General features: G+C 40.6%; 1 protein-coding gene across 7 annotated transcripts in view; it reads left to right on the forward strand.

The window, feature by feature from the left end:
• Positions 1–20,560, forward strand: part of Plekhg1 (pleckstrin homology and RhoGEF domain containing G1) — a 213,935-nt gene that overhangs the window by 119,480 nt on the left and 73,895 nt on the right. For 6 of the 7 annotated variants that reach the window (XM_046427421.2, XM_046427423.2, XM_046427424.2 and 3 more), the window contains one exon: positions 11,588–12,093. In XM_046427421.2, the coding sequence (XP_046283377.1) occupies positions 11,599–12,093 (495 nt within the window). In that variant the 5' untranslated portion in view covers positions 11,588–11,598. Of the gene's footprint in view, positions 1–1,327; positions 2,042–11,587; positions 12,094–20,560 lie in introns of those variants that run through there. The other variant, XM_058573619.1, reaches the window with a different exon arrangement.

The following is a 20,560-nucleotide window of genomic DNA, read 5'->3' on the forward strand; positions in this document are numbered from 1 at the left end:
AAACATATGGAACATCTCTCAAAAATGGCTTGTTTTTGTTTGTTTTGGTACTGGGGATTGAACCCAGGAGCACTCAACCTCTGAGCCACATTCCCAGCCCTTTTTTAATATTTTATTTAGAGACAGGGTCTCAATAAGTTGCTTTAGGGCCTCGCTAAGTTGCAGAGGCAGGCTTGGAACTTGAGATCCTCCTGCATCAGCCCCCCAAGGTACTAGGATTATAGGTATGCACAGCACCCAGGCAAAAAAAAAGAAAAAAAATGTTTTTTTTAAAAACATGGTTTCGGGCAAAGAAAAATAAAAAAGCCAAGAACAGTAACATTTTATTGAACAATTAATGCAGCTAACTTGATATCTACATATATGAAAATCTATGCACCAAGAAGCCAGGAACCTCTGTATGTTCCACACCACCTGAAAGTTTAGATATTTGTATCTTACATAAGCATTTAAAAATCTGTAGTCTAGGAAGGCTTCCTGGTCCCCACAGCTGACAATCCAGATAGGAAGAGATCATTGATAAACAGCTGTTTATCCAACAGGAATAACGGGGGCGAGACTGACGGGGAAGACAGGAGGGAAGCTTTTGTAAGACTTGGGCTGACTCAGCTCCGCAGAGGGGAGGGCCCTGCTGGGTGCTGGTGTGGGGCACACACACATCAACCAGGAGGACAGAGAGGTCCCTGTGGGCTTCAGAATGGAGGAGTAGACAGGCTCCACAGCCCAGGGAGAGTCTCAAACTGCCTTCCAGCATCCTCAGGTAGTGATTTCCATCAAACAAGGTACACCCTGTGGGAGAGGAATCGTTCCACAAGTTGTCTTCCCAACTGACTGATATATTTCCATTCAGAGGACTGATTTAAGTTGTTTGCTCAGCCTTGTTTGAAAGGAAATAGGCATTAAAACAAATTATCCTATTATGTTGTTAGTTTAAAATCATTTAATAGGTATGATAGAAATAGCTTTATTAAAGATGATCTACCCGTGTTATTTTCTACAACCACAAATGAATGCTATAAATGGAACTTCTACTTAAAGGATTTTAAACCTTTGAGATAGTTTAGAGGGTCTATAGATGGACAGAGTCCATGTTTTGAATTTTAGTTCCATGTTGCAGTGGTATCAGTGTTCAATTGCGTTTTGGTACTTCCGGAGGTATTGTCGAAATGCATAAAGAGCCCAATGTCTTTTTCAAATATAAATCTATTGAATCTTTATATGAAAACAGATAAGGAATTTTTAAAAAGTCAGGCAGACTTTGGGAACTAGATTCTTCTGCTGGTACCACTTAATATTTTAAAATGTAAAATCATGGAACCTGTTTTTTGAAGAAATGCCCATCAGTGTCAATTTTAAACATTTGCCTTCAGACAGATTTTTAAACTTCTTTTTAAAAAGTCAAATATATTCTTTCATAACTTGGTTTCTTTGCAAGCTGTATTCTTGTCAACAGCAACTATTCAAACTGCCTTCAGTTCCTGCCCCCTCCCCAAGTGTCCCTTTAAAAGGTATGTTACAGATGTGTCCCTTTGCTTTGAAACAAGCTCATAGTTCAGGAAGTAAACTTGAAAATATCTGAGCTCCAAAGACCTTGCCGATTTAACGTGGAGCTTAGCAAGAACTATAGCTAGAGCCAGGAAGGTGCAGCCGGAGCAGCTTTAGGCAAGCGTGGGTTGTATTTGATGTTCACAAAAGAATGGCAGTCGCAGGGTGTTGCTTACTGCAGTTGCATTTCCAAGTTACCCACAGTGGTGTCTATTGTCCTGTCTCTCAATTTCGTGATGTCATGTTTCATTTAAGGCTCACAGTGATGCTGAAGTCTGTGGTCTGCACACTAGGGGGAAAAGGCAGTGAGAAAGTTGCAGATCAGGTTTTTGTAAAGCCTTTGTGTGCTGGGTTTGAGAGATAAAAGCTGACTCATGCAATATTTCCACGGAAGGCGCTGCACAGACTAGTAAAAGCTTCTCGTTTTACCTGACTGAGCACCCAGTGAGGTCACTGCACCAGGCAGACGATGTGCTTCAGCCGAAGTGGAGCACAGGTAGGTGCTAAAGTGAATTCTCCCAAGAAATGATTCGGGACTTGTTCCTTCCCTCTCAGAGCAGCCGGAGACAGAAAAGGTGCACAGCCTTGGGACTTTTGCAGGGGGGTTTCTTCGCAGAGCTGCAGAAGGACAGAAGCTGGGCTGGATGCAGCACAGATGTTCTGTTGCAAATTCCATGCACTGAAATCAGACAATAAAGTTTAGAAGATGACTTTTTCCCCCCTCCATAGGAACTACAGTCTGTCTTTAACAGTTTTGTCTTGGTTTGGATCTTTCCCTAAAGTTAGGTTGAAACAACTGGAGAGTTGACTTTCAGACTCTGGGGAGAAGTCTGAGATCCTCAGTTATCCTGCACAACATTTTAATATGCTTTCTTTCTGAGGTTCGTGCAGGCTAACCTAGAGGAACAAAAGAAATGTGTGCAAATTGTATGCTTAGCAACTGCTGTGATGAAATGTAGTCTGTCTAGCGGCAACCAAAGTTGACTAAGTAAATGCAGTGTGCATTTTGAGTGTTTTGGGTAGGAAATACTTTTGTTAGTAACAATGACTGAGGGGAAGGAGGCAGGGATTGTATTTGAAGCTGTTGTCTACTGGAATCTGATTTTATTAATTATTTGAATTTAGTGGTACTGTCATTTTTGAAAGGCAAATGGGGCATTCCTTCGGTTTATCCATAGTGAATAGAAAAATCATTTTCATTTAAAATATTTGATAGATAGAGGTTGTGATTTTAATTTCCTGAAGTAATTTTGCTGATTATAAAAACAACATGCTTACTGAAGAAAAGACATGTTTGCAGATACAGCAAAGGAAGAAAATTACCATTTCTACTTGGTAAAACAAATGTTAATATTGTATTATGCATCCCTCAGTCTTATTCTAATGTGGATAATTAAGTAGTAGTGTCTTAAATTCAAAATTAGAAGCATATCCTACATCTGTTAATTAAATCACCCAGTTTACTTAATTGTATATTCCAACCACTTCTTATACCTTTAAGGATTTAAAAAAACATGAAATGTAATCTTTTTACATTGTACCTTCCAGAAGGATTTATTTACTCTGATCTCTATTGTTAGACACTTCAATTTCTCTTCCTCCTTTTCCTTAAAAAAAAAAAATGTTTAATGTACTTTGTGGACAGATTTATTTTCTCAGAGTGTTATTGTTAGTCGCTTGGAATTCTCTTCCTCCTCCTCCTTTTTCTTTAAGAAAATGTTATTTTGCTTAATGCCTCCCTCCCAATGTGCAGAGATGTTTTGGGAACAGAGTGTGTTCAATATAGATGGAGCTTGTGTATGTGGCTGTCATTGTTTAGTTGCACTTTGAGACTATGTTTTCATCTAGCAGGAAGGTACTATTCAAAGTGAAGCTGGAACACAGAATCTTTTTTAGTCTCAATTAAAAATAAAGGTTTTTCTAGCTTTTGGCAAAGTCAGTGGCATATTTCAGCATCCAAAAGCTGGCATTAGCAGGATGTTGAAGAGAATCGCTACCGTGGGTTCCTGCTTGTGCCGGGAGCCCAGTGAGGAATGGGCACTGTGGTAAACCAGCCAGAGATGGGTGGATTGTTTCAGGGTTGCAGTCACTTCCTGAAGGTTGGATGGGACCTGGGAAAGCCATATAGTCCAGCTGTCTCACACTTACAGGCAGGAAGCTGAAGTTCAGACTCCACATGGATGAAGCAGTGCCAGGGCAGATATGTTCATCCTCTGACCAGAAGAGAGTATTATGTCATCATTTAACTTCTGATCTGTCCTCTCTGTACACACAGTTAGATACACACACACACACACACACACACAGAGTAGGCCTTTTGGACACAGGGGTACCTATTCGCTTATGCTGAATTTTTCAATTCCTGATTCCTTAAGTTCTTTTTCTGCTCAATTATCTTATAAATCTAGATCCATGTACAAGAAACAGTGGACTAGATATCAGAAACCATGGTCTTTGATGCACACTTAAACTGAGCACTCTGTACCTAACCTCTCTGTGTTGCTTTTTTGTTTTTTTGTTGTCATTCATTTGTTTGTTTTTTCCATCTACAAAAATTTTTAAAAAGTAATGAAACACATGAAAGAACTTTGAAGTTGTTTGGCGGGGGGAGAGTAAGGACAATTTTAACGTAGAGTTATAGCCATTGTATTAGGGGAAGGCTACTTTGTTATATGGAGACTTGGGTTATCTCTTACTGTATAATAAATCGCCCCAAATCTCAGTGGCTGGCAGCGGTGCCAATCATTAGAAATCCGTGAGTCAGGAATCCAGGAGATGCTGCCCCAGAGGATGTAGCGCAGGTGCAGTCCACGCTGGCCAGGCTGGGCCATTCGGAAGGCTGCTCGCTGACATGTCTGGTACCTGGGCTAGAAACATTGAACAGCAGGGCCAGAAAAACTGGTGTCCATCCAGCGTCCCACTGCACATCAGTGTGTCTAACCACCTGTTTGCTTCTCCTTGGCAGCTTCAGAAAACCAGACTATTCATGTGGTGACTCAGGGGACATCCAGCCCTAGTAACTAGAGGGCTCCTTCTTGTGTCCTAGTCTGCCAAGCTCTGAGCATTGGTGTCCTCCTCATAGTGGAGGCAGGATCCATGCCATATCTGGATTCCAGTGTTACGGGGAAAGAATGTGGAAGAAAGATGTCAAATGTCTTGAGAAATGGCCCCTCGATGGGCGTGTAGCATTTCCATTGGTGAAGCTCACCACGTGGCCTTATCTAATGGCAAAGAGGCTGGGAAATGTGCTCAGCTGAAACTCTGGGTTCACTAAGGAAAAAGAGAGTGTGGATTTTTGGACCAGTAACAGTTTCCTCTGTAAGTGTAACACAACAGTTTAGAGTACCCCCAGGGTCCCCTTCATCTCTGGTGCTAAGTCACCACACAAAAGCATACACTAAAAGTAAAAGCAACTACATTTGCATAAAAGGCTTAAAGGAATTCCCTTCCGTTTCCTTTTAAGAAGACTGACTGGAGTCACTGCTTGGCTAAGGCAATTTATCTAAAACATTAGCTGCACTAAGCACTTACTTCATCCCTACCCTGCTGAGATAGCTGTTGGGTAAGGCTACTTTGTTAATATGGAGACTGGGGTTATCTCTTTCCATCGACTGGCATCTTAGTCCATTTGGGCTACTATAACAAAATTCCTTAAACTGGATAACTTACAAACAACAGAAATGTACTGCTTACAGTTCCAGAGGCCGGGAAGTCCAAGACGAAGGCTCCTGCAGGGGAGGTGTTTCATGCAGGCCTGTTCCTCCTTGATGGCAGCTTCTGTGTGTCCTCACGTGGCAGAAGCGGGTAATAGGCTCCTTGGCCTCCTTTTTAGGAGCACTAACCCCATTCTGGAGGATAGAGCCCTCAAGACATCACCCCTCAGAGGCCTCAAGTTCTGGGTGATTAAGTTTAAACACGGGACCTTTATATTTAGTATTAGACTTCATAGCTTAAAAGAATCTTTGCTCTTCTTTCAATCCCTTGCCTCTTATTTAAACAAAGCATTTTTGCAAAATATCTTCTCCAGTTCTTGATCCTCTTCTATCCCTATTTGCTTTACTAACTTTTCACTGGTAACGAGTTTGTTGTTGGTGAAGTTCAGCTCCTTTTCATATGGTCATTTATATGCCACATGATACCATTGTGTAAGGAATCTACCAGAAAGGTGGTTGCCAAGGGCTGGAGAGAGGAAGACACAGGGTGGTATTAGTGGAAGGAAACAGATTTCAACCATGCAATATAAGAGCACAGTGCTCTTCCTAACAATGCTGTATTGTATAGTTCAAACATTGCTCAGAGGGTAGGTTTTATGCTGTGTTCTTATTACAAAATAACAACAACAAAGACATGAGGAAGCTTCTGGAGATGATGGATATGTGTTCATGGCATAGATAGTGATGGTGGTTTCCTGGGCATGTACTTATCTCCAAATTCATCAAGTTGTGTTCATCAGCTATGTACTACTTTTTTGTATGTCAATTGTGCTACTTTTTGAACTATTTATTTTGGAAAAAAAATTATAGAAAAGACGGAAAGATAGTACAGAGTTCCCATGAGCCCTTTATCCAGCTTCCCCCAATGTTACTATCTTATCTAACCATAGTACCTTGGTCAAAACTAAGAAATAACATTGTAACATGAGTTTTTCACTTCATCACCAAACAGCAACAGAATAAGTATGATAATCATGTTCCCTGAATTAAACACACTGAACATTAAAGAACATGGAGAATTCTAGTCCTGGTCCTGCCTTTTCAAAAGAAAAATCAACTTTAGTTGAAAAGCCAAGAAGTCAAGCAGAGCCTGATGGTGCACACCTATAATCCCAGCTACCCAGGAGGCTGAGGCAGGAGGATCATGAGTTCAAGGCCAGCCTGGGCAACTTAGCAAGACCCTGTCTCAAAACAACAACAAAAAGTCTAACTTGTGAAAACCCATGTGTTTTTGACAGCTTTTATGTCTCTATGACCAAAATATCTAATGAGAACAACTTAGAGGAGGGAAAGTTTATTTGGGGTTCACTGCCATTTCAGAGGTCTCAGTCCATAGATGGTCAACTCCATTGCTTTGGACCCCAGATGAGGCAGCACATCATGGGGTAATGACCCAGCAGTGGAAAGCTGCTCAGTTCCTGTAAGAGTCAGGAAGAAGCAGAGAGAGGGAAGGGTACGGAGCCACAGGGAAGATGCACATTTCCAGGGCACACCCCAGTGACTTACCAACCAATCAGTCCTTTCACACCAGGATGAACTGATTAGGCTAGAGTTCTCATAATCTTATCATTTTCCTCTGAATATTCCTGCATTAATAAGAGCTTTAGGGGAACCCCTTACAGTCAAATCATAACTCCATATTATCTGAGGCTTTAAAATATTGAGTTAGTAGATACAACTCTGGGGGGAGAGATACTCTCCTCAAATACTTAATGTTGTCTTTAAAACATATGAATGTGTATTTCTTAACGTTGACTCTTCATTTTTTTAAAAAATTGTGAATTTGGTTGTTTAAAACGTTAAGCCTCTGCCAGAGGCTAGCTCTATATTAAATGACCTTTGCTAGCTGATTGAATAGCTTCTCGTTTATCCCATAGTCTTTCCGTAGCTTTCCCTCTTTGGCTAGCGCACAGGCCATGTAATAAGGAAGGACATAATTTTAGTTATTCACTAGTATTGAGGACAGTACATTCTCTAGATTTCCCTGGTTGTTCTGCCAAGGAACTCAGACTAGGTATTTGATGTCTGGAATAGCAATGAGCAGAATTTGGAAATCCTGATCCCTCCTCCACCCCCGCAGTGAGAGGAGTTTCTGTTTTTTCTTGTAGGTCACTCCTTGGGAGTTGTGACAGGGACTCACAGGCCATGGAACCCACTGAGTCCCCCTTTCATGCATGAATGCAGTCACAGAAGGCCATGGGAAGTTACATGTCAAACCTAAATCAGCCCTAGAAGCAAGTGAGAGCCAGGAAGCACGGCTTGATTCTGGCACTAACATTCCAGAGGAGAGCAATTAAAATGATGGAAGTTGGAAGGGCACGGCAAAGAAAAGCCAAGGAATTAAAGCTACTTTGCCTAGAAAAAATTAGAAACGTGTTGTGAAGTTAAAATATGATACCTATAGGGAGCTGTTTAGCCATTTTTTTTCTTTTTACTAAAAATGGCACAAAAAAGGAAATGTCAGTGACTTAGCTAATTGGCACTTATAAGAATCAGTAAGCCACCACGGTGTCCCCTGTATCTCCAGGTTTGCCAAGGATCAGATTGACTGTGACCCTCAGGTGGGTCAAGCCAGCTTATTTGGGGGTTTTCCTGGTCAAAAGGTCTACCTGAGAAGTTCGATTGGCAATGTTTGGCAAGAAGTTCTCAGAAATTATTCTATTATTAGCCCTTTGCTTGGGATTTAGGAAGACGAGGATTTTTAAGAACAAGCAAATTATACAAGTGTTAATTTTTCACTCTAGGCAGAAGAAAAAGCTTTCTTGCTCTCCACTTTTCTCTCTGGTGTTTCAGTTTATCATAGAAAATCAGTAACACCAGTATCTATGACACAACAGCCATCTCCCAGATGGACCCCAGATGAGGTTTTAGTTCTCCTAATTTGTAACAATAGTTTGCATTAATAGATGGAGTTTGCAAAAAAAAAGGACAAACCAAGCTGAATTTTTCTCTCTCTCTATTCACAATAATAATAGTGGATTGTTAATAATAGTGAACAGAGATTGATATGGTCAACTTAAATCTTACATAATAATGTAATAACCTAGAAGATCTCTGCATCACATGGTCCAACTAAACTATCTGTGAGCCACATAGATATTTTATTCTCGAGTAGTCACATTTTTAAAAAAAGTAAAATGAGATGTGAAAATAAATTTAATAAGATTTTTTTTCAATCACAGTTCCAAAATATTATTTCAGCATGTAATTAATATAAAAATGATTGAGTTGTGTTTTGTAATTTTTGTTCCATATTATGTCCTAAGGTATATTTTACACCTAGAGCACATCAAAGTTTGGACTGGCCACATTTTAAGTGCTCAATAGCCATGGGTAGCCAGTGGCCACTTCACTTAGCAGCACACCTCTAAAGATAAATATTAATAATTGGCAAATTGTATTAGAAAGAATAGACCAGACAGGGTGGAAATCTTAAATTATTTTGAGGGAAGTGAGAACAAGACTAGACGGTTTTTATGAGGTACATTTCCTTCTATGAGAAAACTATAATTATCTTCTAAGCAATGAGTCAACATAAAAAATGTTATCCATTAGCAAATGCAGTCTCGTATTACATGATATTATTCAACCTGACTTTAAATGTCCCACTTCTGTCACTGGCAATTTTGGAAAGTATTTAGTTTGGGGCAGTAAATTTGGCTAATGCTACACATACCAAATATCTGCAATATTTGATTTTATAAAGTGCCTAATTGGCAACCTGAATAATAGATGGCTTCCAGTGATCTCAAGTACATGGCCTGGTTTTGGAACATATGAAGGCTTTTCTGGAACAGTACCCAATTCATGTTGCTGTTTGATTTATCCACAAAGGCATCCCCTGTTGCTCTAAGTTTCACATCCGACTTTTTCTCAGCTTCAAAAGTCATTTTTAAAGCAATACCATCAGTAGCAGGCCAACACGGTCTCCTTTGAAAACAATTTTTATTCCTCTTTAAACCCTGGACAGCCCATATTGGCTACCTTGGAGTAAGTAGATAAAAGAAATGAGTCTCTTTGTTGGGTTTATTTTTGGTTGTCCTGATAATAAGTACACTGCCAAGTGTTTTGTAACTGTGTTAAAAAGTTTCCTAGACTAGAGGAAGACTAATTCTTTCCCAGTTAGGAAATTAGAACTTGCCCTGGAGATCAGCCTATCCAGATCTGTGAGGGTAGGTTGTTTGATCTAGAACTTTCCAGATGTCCTTGCCTTTTATGTTGAGTGCATTCAACTTACATTTGGTCTTAAATCATAGCCTCATTTGACCCTTGAAACCTGAAAGAATCCTTCATTCTTCCCATTCCCTATGGTGAACTCAATCTCAGGGTTATGGTTATGGTTATGGTGGAGGCCCAAGGGAAGAAACTCATTGCATCTGTCCTATTTTGAGCTGCTCAGGACTTTCCTAACACTAGTCCTGCACATGGGCAAGTGTCGTCTGCATGCCCAAATGCCTGGCTGCTTCTCAAACTTTTGCCACACTCAAGTTGGATCAAGCTTTTTAGGTCAAGTGCATTTTAACTACTGGCCAATCCATGTTTTATAGGCCATAAAGTTGTTACAGAGCAAACAAAAAAAACAATTGCAAAAGCTTTTAAAATCGCAGCAAACTCATACCATGTGTTAGCAGTTATGCTGATAAATTGCTCATTTCCTACAATTTCTTACCATTCTATCTTGTGAACCCAGAGTTCCTTTATTTTATATTCATAATTTTAACATTTTCTTCATACATTTGCACTAATATTTGCCATGAATCTAATCTAGAAAAACTCAGTATGTTGAAGGATTTTGATGTTTGTTTTTCTTTGTATCAGGATTGATCCCAGAAGTACTTACCCCCAGAGCCACATCCTCAGCCCTTTTTATTTTGAGACAGGGTCTCAGTTGCTTAGGGCCTCACTAAATGGCTGAGGCTGGCTTTGAACTTGCAATCCTCCTGCTCCGCCTCGGACTCGCTGGGATTACAGGCATGTGCCACTGTACCCAGTGAACTCTTCATGTTCTAAAAATAATGGTGCCAGTGGTTTGAACTCTATTATAGAATCAAAACGAACTTACATTCCCCTTGAAAACTGATCATTAATGTATATTATTGTTAATGTATTGTCATAACCTTCCAAACATAAATTTCACTCCTTTCCAATAAAAACACATAAACGTGGATTCGGATAGTAAGGTAACCTGCCCAAATGAGCAAATATCATCATCAGTCACATTCTTTATCACAGGTCATATCGTCTCTATATACCTGGAATGTCATTATTTTAGGGGTAAAAAATGTTGATTCTGCTTTATGGAATGAAGAAGCTTGAAACGTTGAGTATTCCATCAGAACAGCTCTGAAAGTTTAATTTGCATGAGAGCCTTTGGGACCCAGGGTCATTTTTAAGTGCTGTGGGTATTGAGCGACCGTCTGACCTGGTGGATAGATATGCTTTCTTATGAATGACAACAGCCTGTTTCTCCTAAGTGTTCTTGTAATTTCCTTCTATATTTATTTGTATACTTACTAATGGGATGGGGGTCTTTAATTTGTTTGTTTTTCATGCCTAGTATTAGAAAATTATCTTCGATGTGTTGCTTCTTTAGTGTTGTGTACAGTGAAATGTACAGTTGTTGGTGTCACTTAGATCCTAATACTTCCAGGAACCTTGCTTAATATTCTTTGAGATTGTGGTGAAAGACTTAAAAATCTCCAGTGATAATCCTCAAAACTCTGTAAGAATCATGGAGGGTGCTTTTTTTTTTTTTTTGGTACCATGGATTTAACCCAGGGGTGCTAACCTGGGTTAGCCCCAGCTCATTTTATCTTTTCTTTTGAGACAGGGTCTCATAAGTTGCTTGGGGCCTTGCCAAGTTGCTGAGGCTGGCATATCATAAGTTGATCCTCCGGCCTCAGCCTCTTGAGCTATTAGGATTACTGGCATGGGCCAGTGCACCTGACCGGAGGATGCCTCTTAAGTACATAAGAATCACTTGTGTGCTTGTTAAAGTTATAGATTGCTCAGCCCCAACCTCTAAGCCTTTAATTTAGTAAATCTAGACTGAAGTGCACACATGAATCCTTCCAGGTGGTCACACTTGGAGACATTGGATGTATTTCTTAGACTTTCATGTGTATGCAGAGCCTGGGACTGCGTTCCCATCAGGCTCCCAGGCAATGCTTCTGAAGCCCTCGCTTTGCATCTCGGGCCCTCTCTCTTTCTATAACTAACTTGGCACCATTTGGTTATTGACTGTATTACTGCAGGCCAGGTTCTGACTTCCTTTCAACCCTCTCACCTTGCTTATCCTGTCTTTTTTATTTTTTGTGCTACGCATGTAGATGGGCACCGGATGCGTCTTGAAGCAGCATCAGCTGTGACAGAAGATCCCGATCCTGAAACAACAGCTGAAGGATCCCTGTCCCCAGAACCAAAGACCATGGAGCTCTCTGACAGTGACAGACCCATCAGCTTTGGCTCCACCTCATCCTCAGCCTCTTCCCGCGACAGCCATGGCTCCTTTGGCAGCAGAATGACCTTGGTTTCAAATAGCCACTTGGGCTTATTTCACCAGGATAAGGAAGCAGGGGCCATAAAGCTGGAGCTGGTTCCAGCACGGCCGTTTTCCAGCAGCGAGCTGCAGAGGGACACCCCTGCTGGGCCTCAGAACATGGACGAGAGCAGTGAGAGGCAGCCCAGGACCCCATGGAGAGTGGACACAAATGGGGCGTCCAAAACCACGGCAGACACAGCCACCAGCCCCAAGCTCCTCTATGTGGATAGGGTTGTGCAGGAGATTCTAGAGACGGAAAGGACTTACGTGCAAGATTTGAAAAGCATCGTGGAGGTAAGGCAAGCTTCGCTTTTCCAAGTTTGTCAAGCAGGAGAAATAGGCTTGCAAAATAAAGAGCAAAGCCAAGCTTTTCAATGTGGGGGATATGTGTGTTGTCGCCTAAGATGCACAGAGGTATGAAAGTTTAAACAGATGGTTATATAGCTAGCACTGGGCTCACTGGGTGAATTCCTCTTCATAGTTGCACTAATGAGTCAGTGTGTGTCAGGAGTAAGGATGATACTGTGCATGTACCAGTATGCTGTGTTCATAAATCCCACATCAGAGTGCCAGAGTGCCTTGCAGCTTGGAGCAGGCGAGAGGATGGGATGGGCCTTCAAGCCTCCCAGCAAATAGGTGTCAGGTGTATCTGACTGAACCCATTGGGATAAGCTGTTCTTAACCCTCATCACAGTTCTCCACTTGCCTTGGAGTTTCTGATTTCAGTAGCCAAGGGTGTATCCCGAGGAGTGGGAGATTCTCAGGTGCCTCTAATACGCTAAGCCTGGAGCCACTGTTCTAGGTGGGGCCTATGCTGGTTGGTGTTTGGGGGAAAGGAGTGAAGGATAGAAGAAAAACCATGGGCTCCGTTTTGTCTTGAGTGTTTCCTTTCTGTTCACTTTTATAGTAAACAATTTAACATGATTTGCGTAAATTATTTTGGTTTTAAATTATTTGCATAAATTATTCCACGTGAATTGAACTCAGCTCTATGAGCCAGATCATATCCTCTAGAAATCCATTTATTGACTTTGATTTATAAGCAGGTTTTTGAGCATAATGAATGACCAGTGGTTCCGGGTATGGTGGTGCATGCCTATGATACCAGCAGCTTGGGAGGCTGAAGCAGGAGAATCACAAGTTCAAGGCCAGCCTCAGCAACTTACTGAGGCCCTCAGCAACTTGGAGAGATACTGTCCCAAAATTAAAAAAAAAAAAAGGCTGGGGATGTAGCTCAGTGGGGTAAAGTGCCCCCAGGGGTTCAATTCCCAGTACAAAAAACCTAAATAAATAAATAAAATGAGCAGTGAAGCTCAGATGTTAACTCATTCCTAATTTATTATTAAGAATATTCTATTCAATAGAAAATTTGTATATTACAAAGCTATACTCACTTTGCTGCCTATTAAGATTAAATTCTTTCATTTGTTAATACCTATTGCCTATTTTAGACTTCTTATTTAAAATGCGCTTCAGAACGTAGTGGACTATTTGCTAATAAGCACATTTTGTACTAAATAAATACATTCTTATAGCATTAGCCCCTCAAAAAATAAAATAAAATAATTTAAAGCATGATCGATGTGTTAAGTTCCACAAATGATAGAACAGACACTGTCTCCTAAAATAGTTATGACATAACTTTCCAGTAATAATAGAAAAGTCAATTGATGCTCAACTAAAACAATATGTGGTACCAAATGTAGGACCAAGTTGGCCAACTTTTTAAAAAATTGACAATGATGTCATTTGTACTTGAGAAGAAATATCTATGAATCAGCCAAAAGTTTTACAACCTCTCAGGAAACTTATTAAACCTTTCTTTGGTTTATGCTTTTTTTTTTTTTCCTTACTTTCTTAGAAATTTCTCCACTTAGTCAGAGTTTACCTTACTAAGAAAGAAGCCTTTAGTTCCTCAACTAGTATTACATGAAGTCTCTTCTACCCGAGACTGGTTGATTAACGTTAGGTGGAAAAATAAAGAATAAGATTTGAATGAAAGGAAACAAACGAATTTTTTCTCTAAGAAAGTTTTAGTGTAAGTCATAGTTGAAGCAGTCCAATGTCCTTGCCTTTTTTCCTGTAACCTTGAGTTAATCATATTTTGCACATGGATTTGGGGAGCTTTTTCATATAGCCCCAGATAGTAAAAAGTTTAGGTTTCTGAGCCTAAGGTCCCAGTGTCACCAGTATGCAATTCTGCTGTGGGGGCTCAAAAACAGTGATAGTCACTGTAAATGAATAGTCCTAGAAATATGAACAAATCTCTAGAGCCCAACTTAATCGAAGGGCCATAGTCTGCTGACCCCTGTTTCAGACTCCAAATCTGTGCCACACCTCAACTGTAAGATGGTACCTGCACAGGGTTCTTTGAATTCTATTAAATAATAGTGAAATCATGTACAACAGTGCCTGGCACATGGTAGGCAATTAATAAATAGAATATAATCAACACCAGCCCGGTATGAATCTGCTGCTTAAGAGTAATCAACATTTATACTATGTTTCACATTAAATATTTGCCAAAAATAATCAGGTAAGCCAGTTCATAACAGAAATTTAATTAGGAAAAAAAGTTTTAATGGGCAGCTCTGATTTTATTATCTTGAATAAAATTGGATTATTTCTAATGACCCCACTGAAATTCAGAGGTGGGACATCCAGAGGCAGAGGCAGAAGGGGTATTGGGAGGGGCAGTGGTTGGTGAAGATGAGTCCTGCTGAATAGGGGCACCCAGTTTGGAAGAACTAAGCTCCCCTTTGTTCTGGAAGTCTCCAGAGCGCTGTGGGTCACTTGCCCATTCCACCTAGAAAACTCTCAAATCTAACCAGATAATCATAGGCTGCGTATCTCAAGAAGCTGAAGAGAGGATTTTGAATATTTTCCCTGTAAAGAGCATCCTGTTAATAACAGCTATGATAAGTTTTTACCATACCTAAAAGACAAATTTTCCTTAGTTGGCTCTTCCTAAGCAAGAATTGTTTCTGGCAGGAAAAAAAAAAAAAAAAACTAGTATAGTAATTTATAGAGATAACCAGTGATTTATCTTCCTTTATCTAATAACACATTTTCTGAGTTTGCATACTCAGCTTTATTGAATCTCATTTAACTAATATCAATCAATACTCATTTCAAATTTAATCAATTTTCCCCAAAGACTGTACATTTTATTTATGTATATGCCATATAGATGCATAATCTCCATGACCTGGGATTCAATTTCATTTTCAGGATTTGTGAACAGTAACATTTTTGTGAAAGATCATTGATACATGAATTGATTCAAAACACACTCACATAAGACAGTGGCTTGATTTGTTCCACATGGTCCCAAATATCAGAGTAGCTTATTTCTGAGAAGTTGTCCTTCTTAGTTGGGCAGTAGGATTCCTGGATGTTGGTCACACATGCAAAGCAAGTCATGGGCCTTCTTTCCCATATGCAGAGATAACATATTAAAATAATCCAAAACATACAGATTCTTTTCTTTCCCTTGCCAGTTGGGGATTCAGAAATGAGCCCCTTAAATGATTTCTGAAAAGTTAACTAGAAATTATTGTTATTGTTGATTTTTAATAACTTCATTTTATTTATTTTTAAAATGTGGTGCTGAGAATCAAATCCAGCGACTCCCACATGCTAGGCAAGTGCTCTACCACTGAGCCACAGCCCCACCCTCTGTTGTTGTTCTTACTCCTTATTCTTCATTTCTTGCATTCCTCCCCAGGCCCTCTGGACCCCAGTCCCACCTGCGTGGCTATTCTATTCCATTCTCTGCTCCTTTACCCAACTTCCTGGCTATTTGTTTTTGTACACTTGACATTTGGGGGAGGTAAGATCTTGACTATCACCCATGCCCAGAGCAACAATGGGGCTCTTATTTCCATCTTTATATATGGCTCTTGGCACATTCACAGATAAAATGAGATGATAAATATGAAAGCAACTTAAAAGTAAAATAACCAGTGATACAGTTTGTGGAGAGATGGAAATCCATAGTTGGTGAGCAGAAAATAAGGGTCTCTTTCATGTTTAATGGGACCTTCAATTGACTGAGCAAGGGCTCTCCTGGGCAGAGTGAGTTTCTTTAATCTTTCTAAATGATCTGTAAAAGAGCCTTTGAGAGCCTCATAAGATCGGGCCTCAGATAGAGTTCATGGCCTGTTTTACCCTTTTAGTAAAGTTTTAAAATAGTTCATAATGTTGAATAATGCTGTATAATTGGAAGCTAAATTCCCACTACAAATGCCATCTTTGAACTTTCAGATACTAAATTAGGTCATCCCTTGGGATGTCAAAGATGTGTAGTTTGTGAAAAAAAGTGAGTAAAATAAGTATAGCATGTATTTTGACTTTTATCTGTCATACACCAGAGACCTAAAATTCTTCAAGTATCTTCATCCATAAAGTATATTTAAAAACAAAGAAGTGAATATTATAGCCTTGATGTCCAAAATTTAAACATCCAGAGCTTAAGTGTGTCTTTGCTGGAAGACTTTTTGTGGTACTCCAAAGCTGTAGCTACACAAGGATTCAGGTAGTAACCTCTACCCCCAGCTCTTGTATTTCTGAGTCTATGTGGCTCCTTCCTTATTGGGTAGACAGACAGGTAGAAGAGAGAGGGGTACTTTCTGCATACTTAGTGACTTGAAATACATGGAAAGCTATTCTGCCTGTGGCAACAATTTAGAGAGCAAGTTGCTTTGAGCTCTGGTGGTATCGGATGACTTGGAGGGATACCTAGCTCGGGGGCGGGGTGGGGAGAGCAAGACTTCGCCCAAACGTGTGCAGAATGAAAGAAGGAAACCTGTACCCACGCTGGGGAGTTGGTGCAATGGGTCCACCACATTCTCTGCCCAGATACTCAGCTGGGGGCCTTGCGAGATGTCTGTGATGGGATAAAGGGGACTCTAAGCTGGCTCTTGTCCTGAGGTCCCCTTCCCTTGCAGATGACACTTTCAAGTTTGGAGACAGTTTCTAATAAAGCTTGGCTTCCCAGGGGCCTGTGGGAGACAGAATTGCCTGGTGTGGAGAGGGCCCTGTGCTGAATGGTTGTATGTGGCATTCCCCAGACCAGCCTCAACTCCCCTGCAACCCCACCAAAGAAGAAAGCTTATGAGCCCAGGAGAAGGCTGTTGAGAGAGGGAATTGTTACAGATTTTATTGTCTTTTCTTTGCAGATGTCCTGCTTGATACCCTCCCTCCAGTTTAAATAGCTCTTATTCTGCTGGCACTTTTTTCGAGGTTCATTTAGAGTAAAGTTTTTTGAGTACTGAAGGGAAAAAAAGTGTTCCATGCTGGAGTGTAAGACTTGGCAAGGATTGTTTTTAATGAAGCCTTGTGAGGTGGGTGGATTTAATAGGGAATGTACACTGTAGTACTTGGCGTAATTTAACGTGCTTTTTCCTTTTACGTGGCATTTGAGCACTTTTATGTGAATGTATCTCTTTACTTTGTCCTCTAAGAGCTTTTAGCATAATGGGTGAATGAGCCCTTCCCTAAGACCATTCAAGATCTCTAATGACTTAGAGGCTGACCTGTTGGCGTTCTGCTTATGTAGAAGCTGTTCTTTAAAGAATGCTTCTAATTACTGTGCATGGAACCTCACTTGGATTATTCACTTTATTATCTCTTTTCATTATTGTTGTTACCATTATTATTTTTATGACCCTTCCTCTTCACCCTACCTGGCTCCTCTGTCTTATCATCCCAACAGCAGCAGCACAAACGTAGAAGGTGGTAACGCTGAGTGATTCGGGGTGTCCTGTCTTCTACTTGTTGCCATCTAATTTGGAAGACTGAGCAGGGAGTTGGCTTTCCATTTATTTCCATGCCTAATGGGTTTTCCCATTTGGGATATTTTGTAAATATCTTCTGATTGATTGCTAATGACCAATGGAAACAGTTCCAGGTGGGCAGCATTTGGAAAAAGCAATGAGGTTTGCAGGGTTGCTAAGGTTGTTGGTGGTAGGCAGAGCTCATGGGTACCAATGACTGGTTTTCTCCAAACTTTGGAGCCAGATCTTGAGTCAAACTTAGGAAAGTCATTCTAAATGTCTACATTGGTCAGATTCTCCAGGGAACATGGTAGGCAATGAGTGTCACCTGACATCTTAAGTTTTGTAACCATTCTAATATAGCTATAAAAATGCTATGTGGACACCACTTCTAAATTTTGTTTCAACAACAACAAAAACATTAAAGAATAACATCAGCAACAACTAATATTTGAGTGCTTGCCATGTATCAGGCACAGTATTGAGCATTGATATCCTTCCAGCCCCATCATGTGGGTACTATTATAGTTCCTACTTTAGCTGGAGAATATTGAATGTACAAAGGATAAAGTAGCTCATTCAAGGTCATGTACATAGTGCTAGAGACGGACCAGAGCTCAGGTGTTGCTCCAAAGCCGACTCCTTTCATTGCTAGTCTACACTGTTCTCTCAAATCTCCTCTTAGACCCCAACCGAGTTAAGTGTTTCCAGCCTCTCTCTCAAGCTGTCTGCCTCAGGCACCAGCAGCAGCATAGACATTTTGGACCAGAGAGTTCTCGGCATGAACAATAGCCATGTGCATGGTAGGACATCTAGCAGCAAACCTGGCCTCTGTTCATTCAGTGCTGATACAACTCCCATTGTCCCTACTTGTGACAACCAAAAATGTCTCTGGACATTGCAAAATAAAACCCCTGGGCAGGGACAAAATTGCCCCTGGTTGAAAACAACTGAAGATTTGGAACATGTAGCATATTAGTAAGGAAAGGATACGCCACAGGAACTAATAGACCCCCCCCCCCCCGCCAAGGCCCGTGGCTTACTCAACGGAGGTTCCTTTCCTCCTCCTGACCACTGTGAGTGGTGGTGGTCATTCAGGCACCCAACCTGATGTGACTCTGCCGTCTTCAATATGCAACCGCCAAGGTTCCTATGACCTGTTCCAAAGGGCAAAAGGACATGGAGACCCACAGGGGAGATTTCTGATGGACACAGTAACACACGTGCCTTCTTCAAACCACTGATGAGAATCTTGTCACATGGTAAGGGAGATTGGCAGGGGGCTAGTTCTGTGACCCAAAAAGGTAGGAAAGGTGTTTTTTTGTTTTGTTTTGTTTTGTTTTGTTTGTTTGTGTGTGTGTGTGTGTGTGTGTGTGTGTGTGAACAACTGGCAGACTCCACCGTGCATTATGTATAATTGAGACATTCTCATTCTAAAACCTATACCACTATATCTGCCACCACCATCACCAAAAACAAAATAATAAATAAGAAAATAAGAAAGATTTTGATGATGGTTACCTGCTCAGGTTCTAGTTACTCCTTTACTTAATAACCCCATAATATATTTTAGGTGAGCTCTTCATAGGGCTTGGAGCAGATTTAGGTAAGTGTGTATTCTTACTGCTCCCTGCCCTTCTTATATGTCTCCAAGGCCCATTTTCTTACCCTTTCTCCCTTCATTTCTAATTGCCACCCCCCATTTTGTCATCTTATTCTTATCCATTTGACCTACCAATAGCACCTTTTGGAATTAAACACCCTAGTGAGTCCCTGGGCTAGAAGGAGGGCTGCGGGGTGCAGCCTAGTTCACAGGCGGGATGTGCTTATCTTGGTGATGTTCTGGAAACCTTGAAACTGGAAGGGGATCAATGAAAGGAATGGATTTAACCTCACCAGCCATCAAAAGCTTAATGGCACAGTGCTTACAAGCTGCAAGTTTCTTGCTCACATTGACAAAATAATTCCTGTAGCCATCCTGAGAAGCCAAAGTGAGAAGTGGGGTCAAAGAAAAAACACTGTGGGAGTTGTCTTGGCGCCATGTTGGGTCTTACGCTCCCTCAGTCCACCAACATCGTTACAGATGTTTCTCTATGAGAAATTGAAGTCCAGTTGCATCTTTTCAGAAGTAATCTTTTAGAAAATAAATTCACCGCTGATAGAAGAGTCTGCTTACACTGTTAGCCTTTCCCTGGGGTACATTTTTCAAGTTAAGAACTTTTGGGCACTAGCATAGTGATCACTAACTGATATTGTAATTAGCATATAATGATATTCCTTGGTGTTGCCCAAGAAATGCAAAATCTCAGCTAATATCAAGGTTTCTCTTGAGTTCCTGACAATCCTGACTTATTTCTTGAAACTTGAGGCTGGGGAGTTAGTTGAGATCAATCTAAGGAGGTCCAGGTATTAGAGGAACGAGTCCGTCTTTGTAGTCCATTCTTCCCCGTTCACAACAGTGCATGAGCTGAGAAAAGATTATAGATAGGGAGTGTATTTGTTGTTGTTTTTGTTTTTGGGTGTACCAGGGATTGAACTCTGAGGCTCCCAATCACTGAGCCGCATCCCCATAGGGAGTGTTTTTACTCCTGGATCAAATGGCTAAGACTCTAGAAAGAAAGGTGGCAGAGGGACAGAGCTATCTGAGTTCCAAAGTGCCTCCAGTCAGTTCCACCGCAGTATGACATAACGTTATTTCTTAAAATCACTCACTGTGCAAAATCACTTGGGGGAAATCAGACTTAGAGTAAAGTGAAATACTGAGCAAAGCACTCAAAAACCTTATTTTAAAAAAAGGTAGTTATCTAACAAAAATACAAGCACAATTTTATACATGTTAAGAGGCTAAAAACCACATATGTAATATAGTTATTATGACACTGTATAAACAAAGGCAAATTTTAGAAAATTCAGATTGTTCCCTAACATATTAATTTGGATCGGGACATATTCTTATTTCCTAAACAAATGTTTCATCAGAGCTG

Source organism: Marmota monax, unplaced genomic scaffold, assembly GCF_021218885.2.
Source record: "Marmota monax isolate L192 unplaced genomic scaffold, Marmota_monax_Labrador192_F-V1.1 WCK01_AAM20220418_F8-fsc00114, whole genome shotgun sequence".
Taxonomy (NCBI): domain Eukaryota; kingdom Metazoa; phylum Chordata; class Mammalia; order Rodentia; family Sciuridae; genus Marmota; species Marmota monax.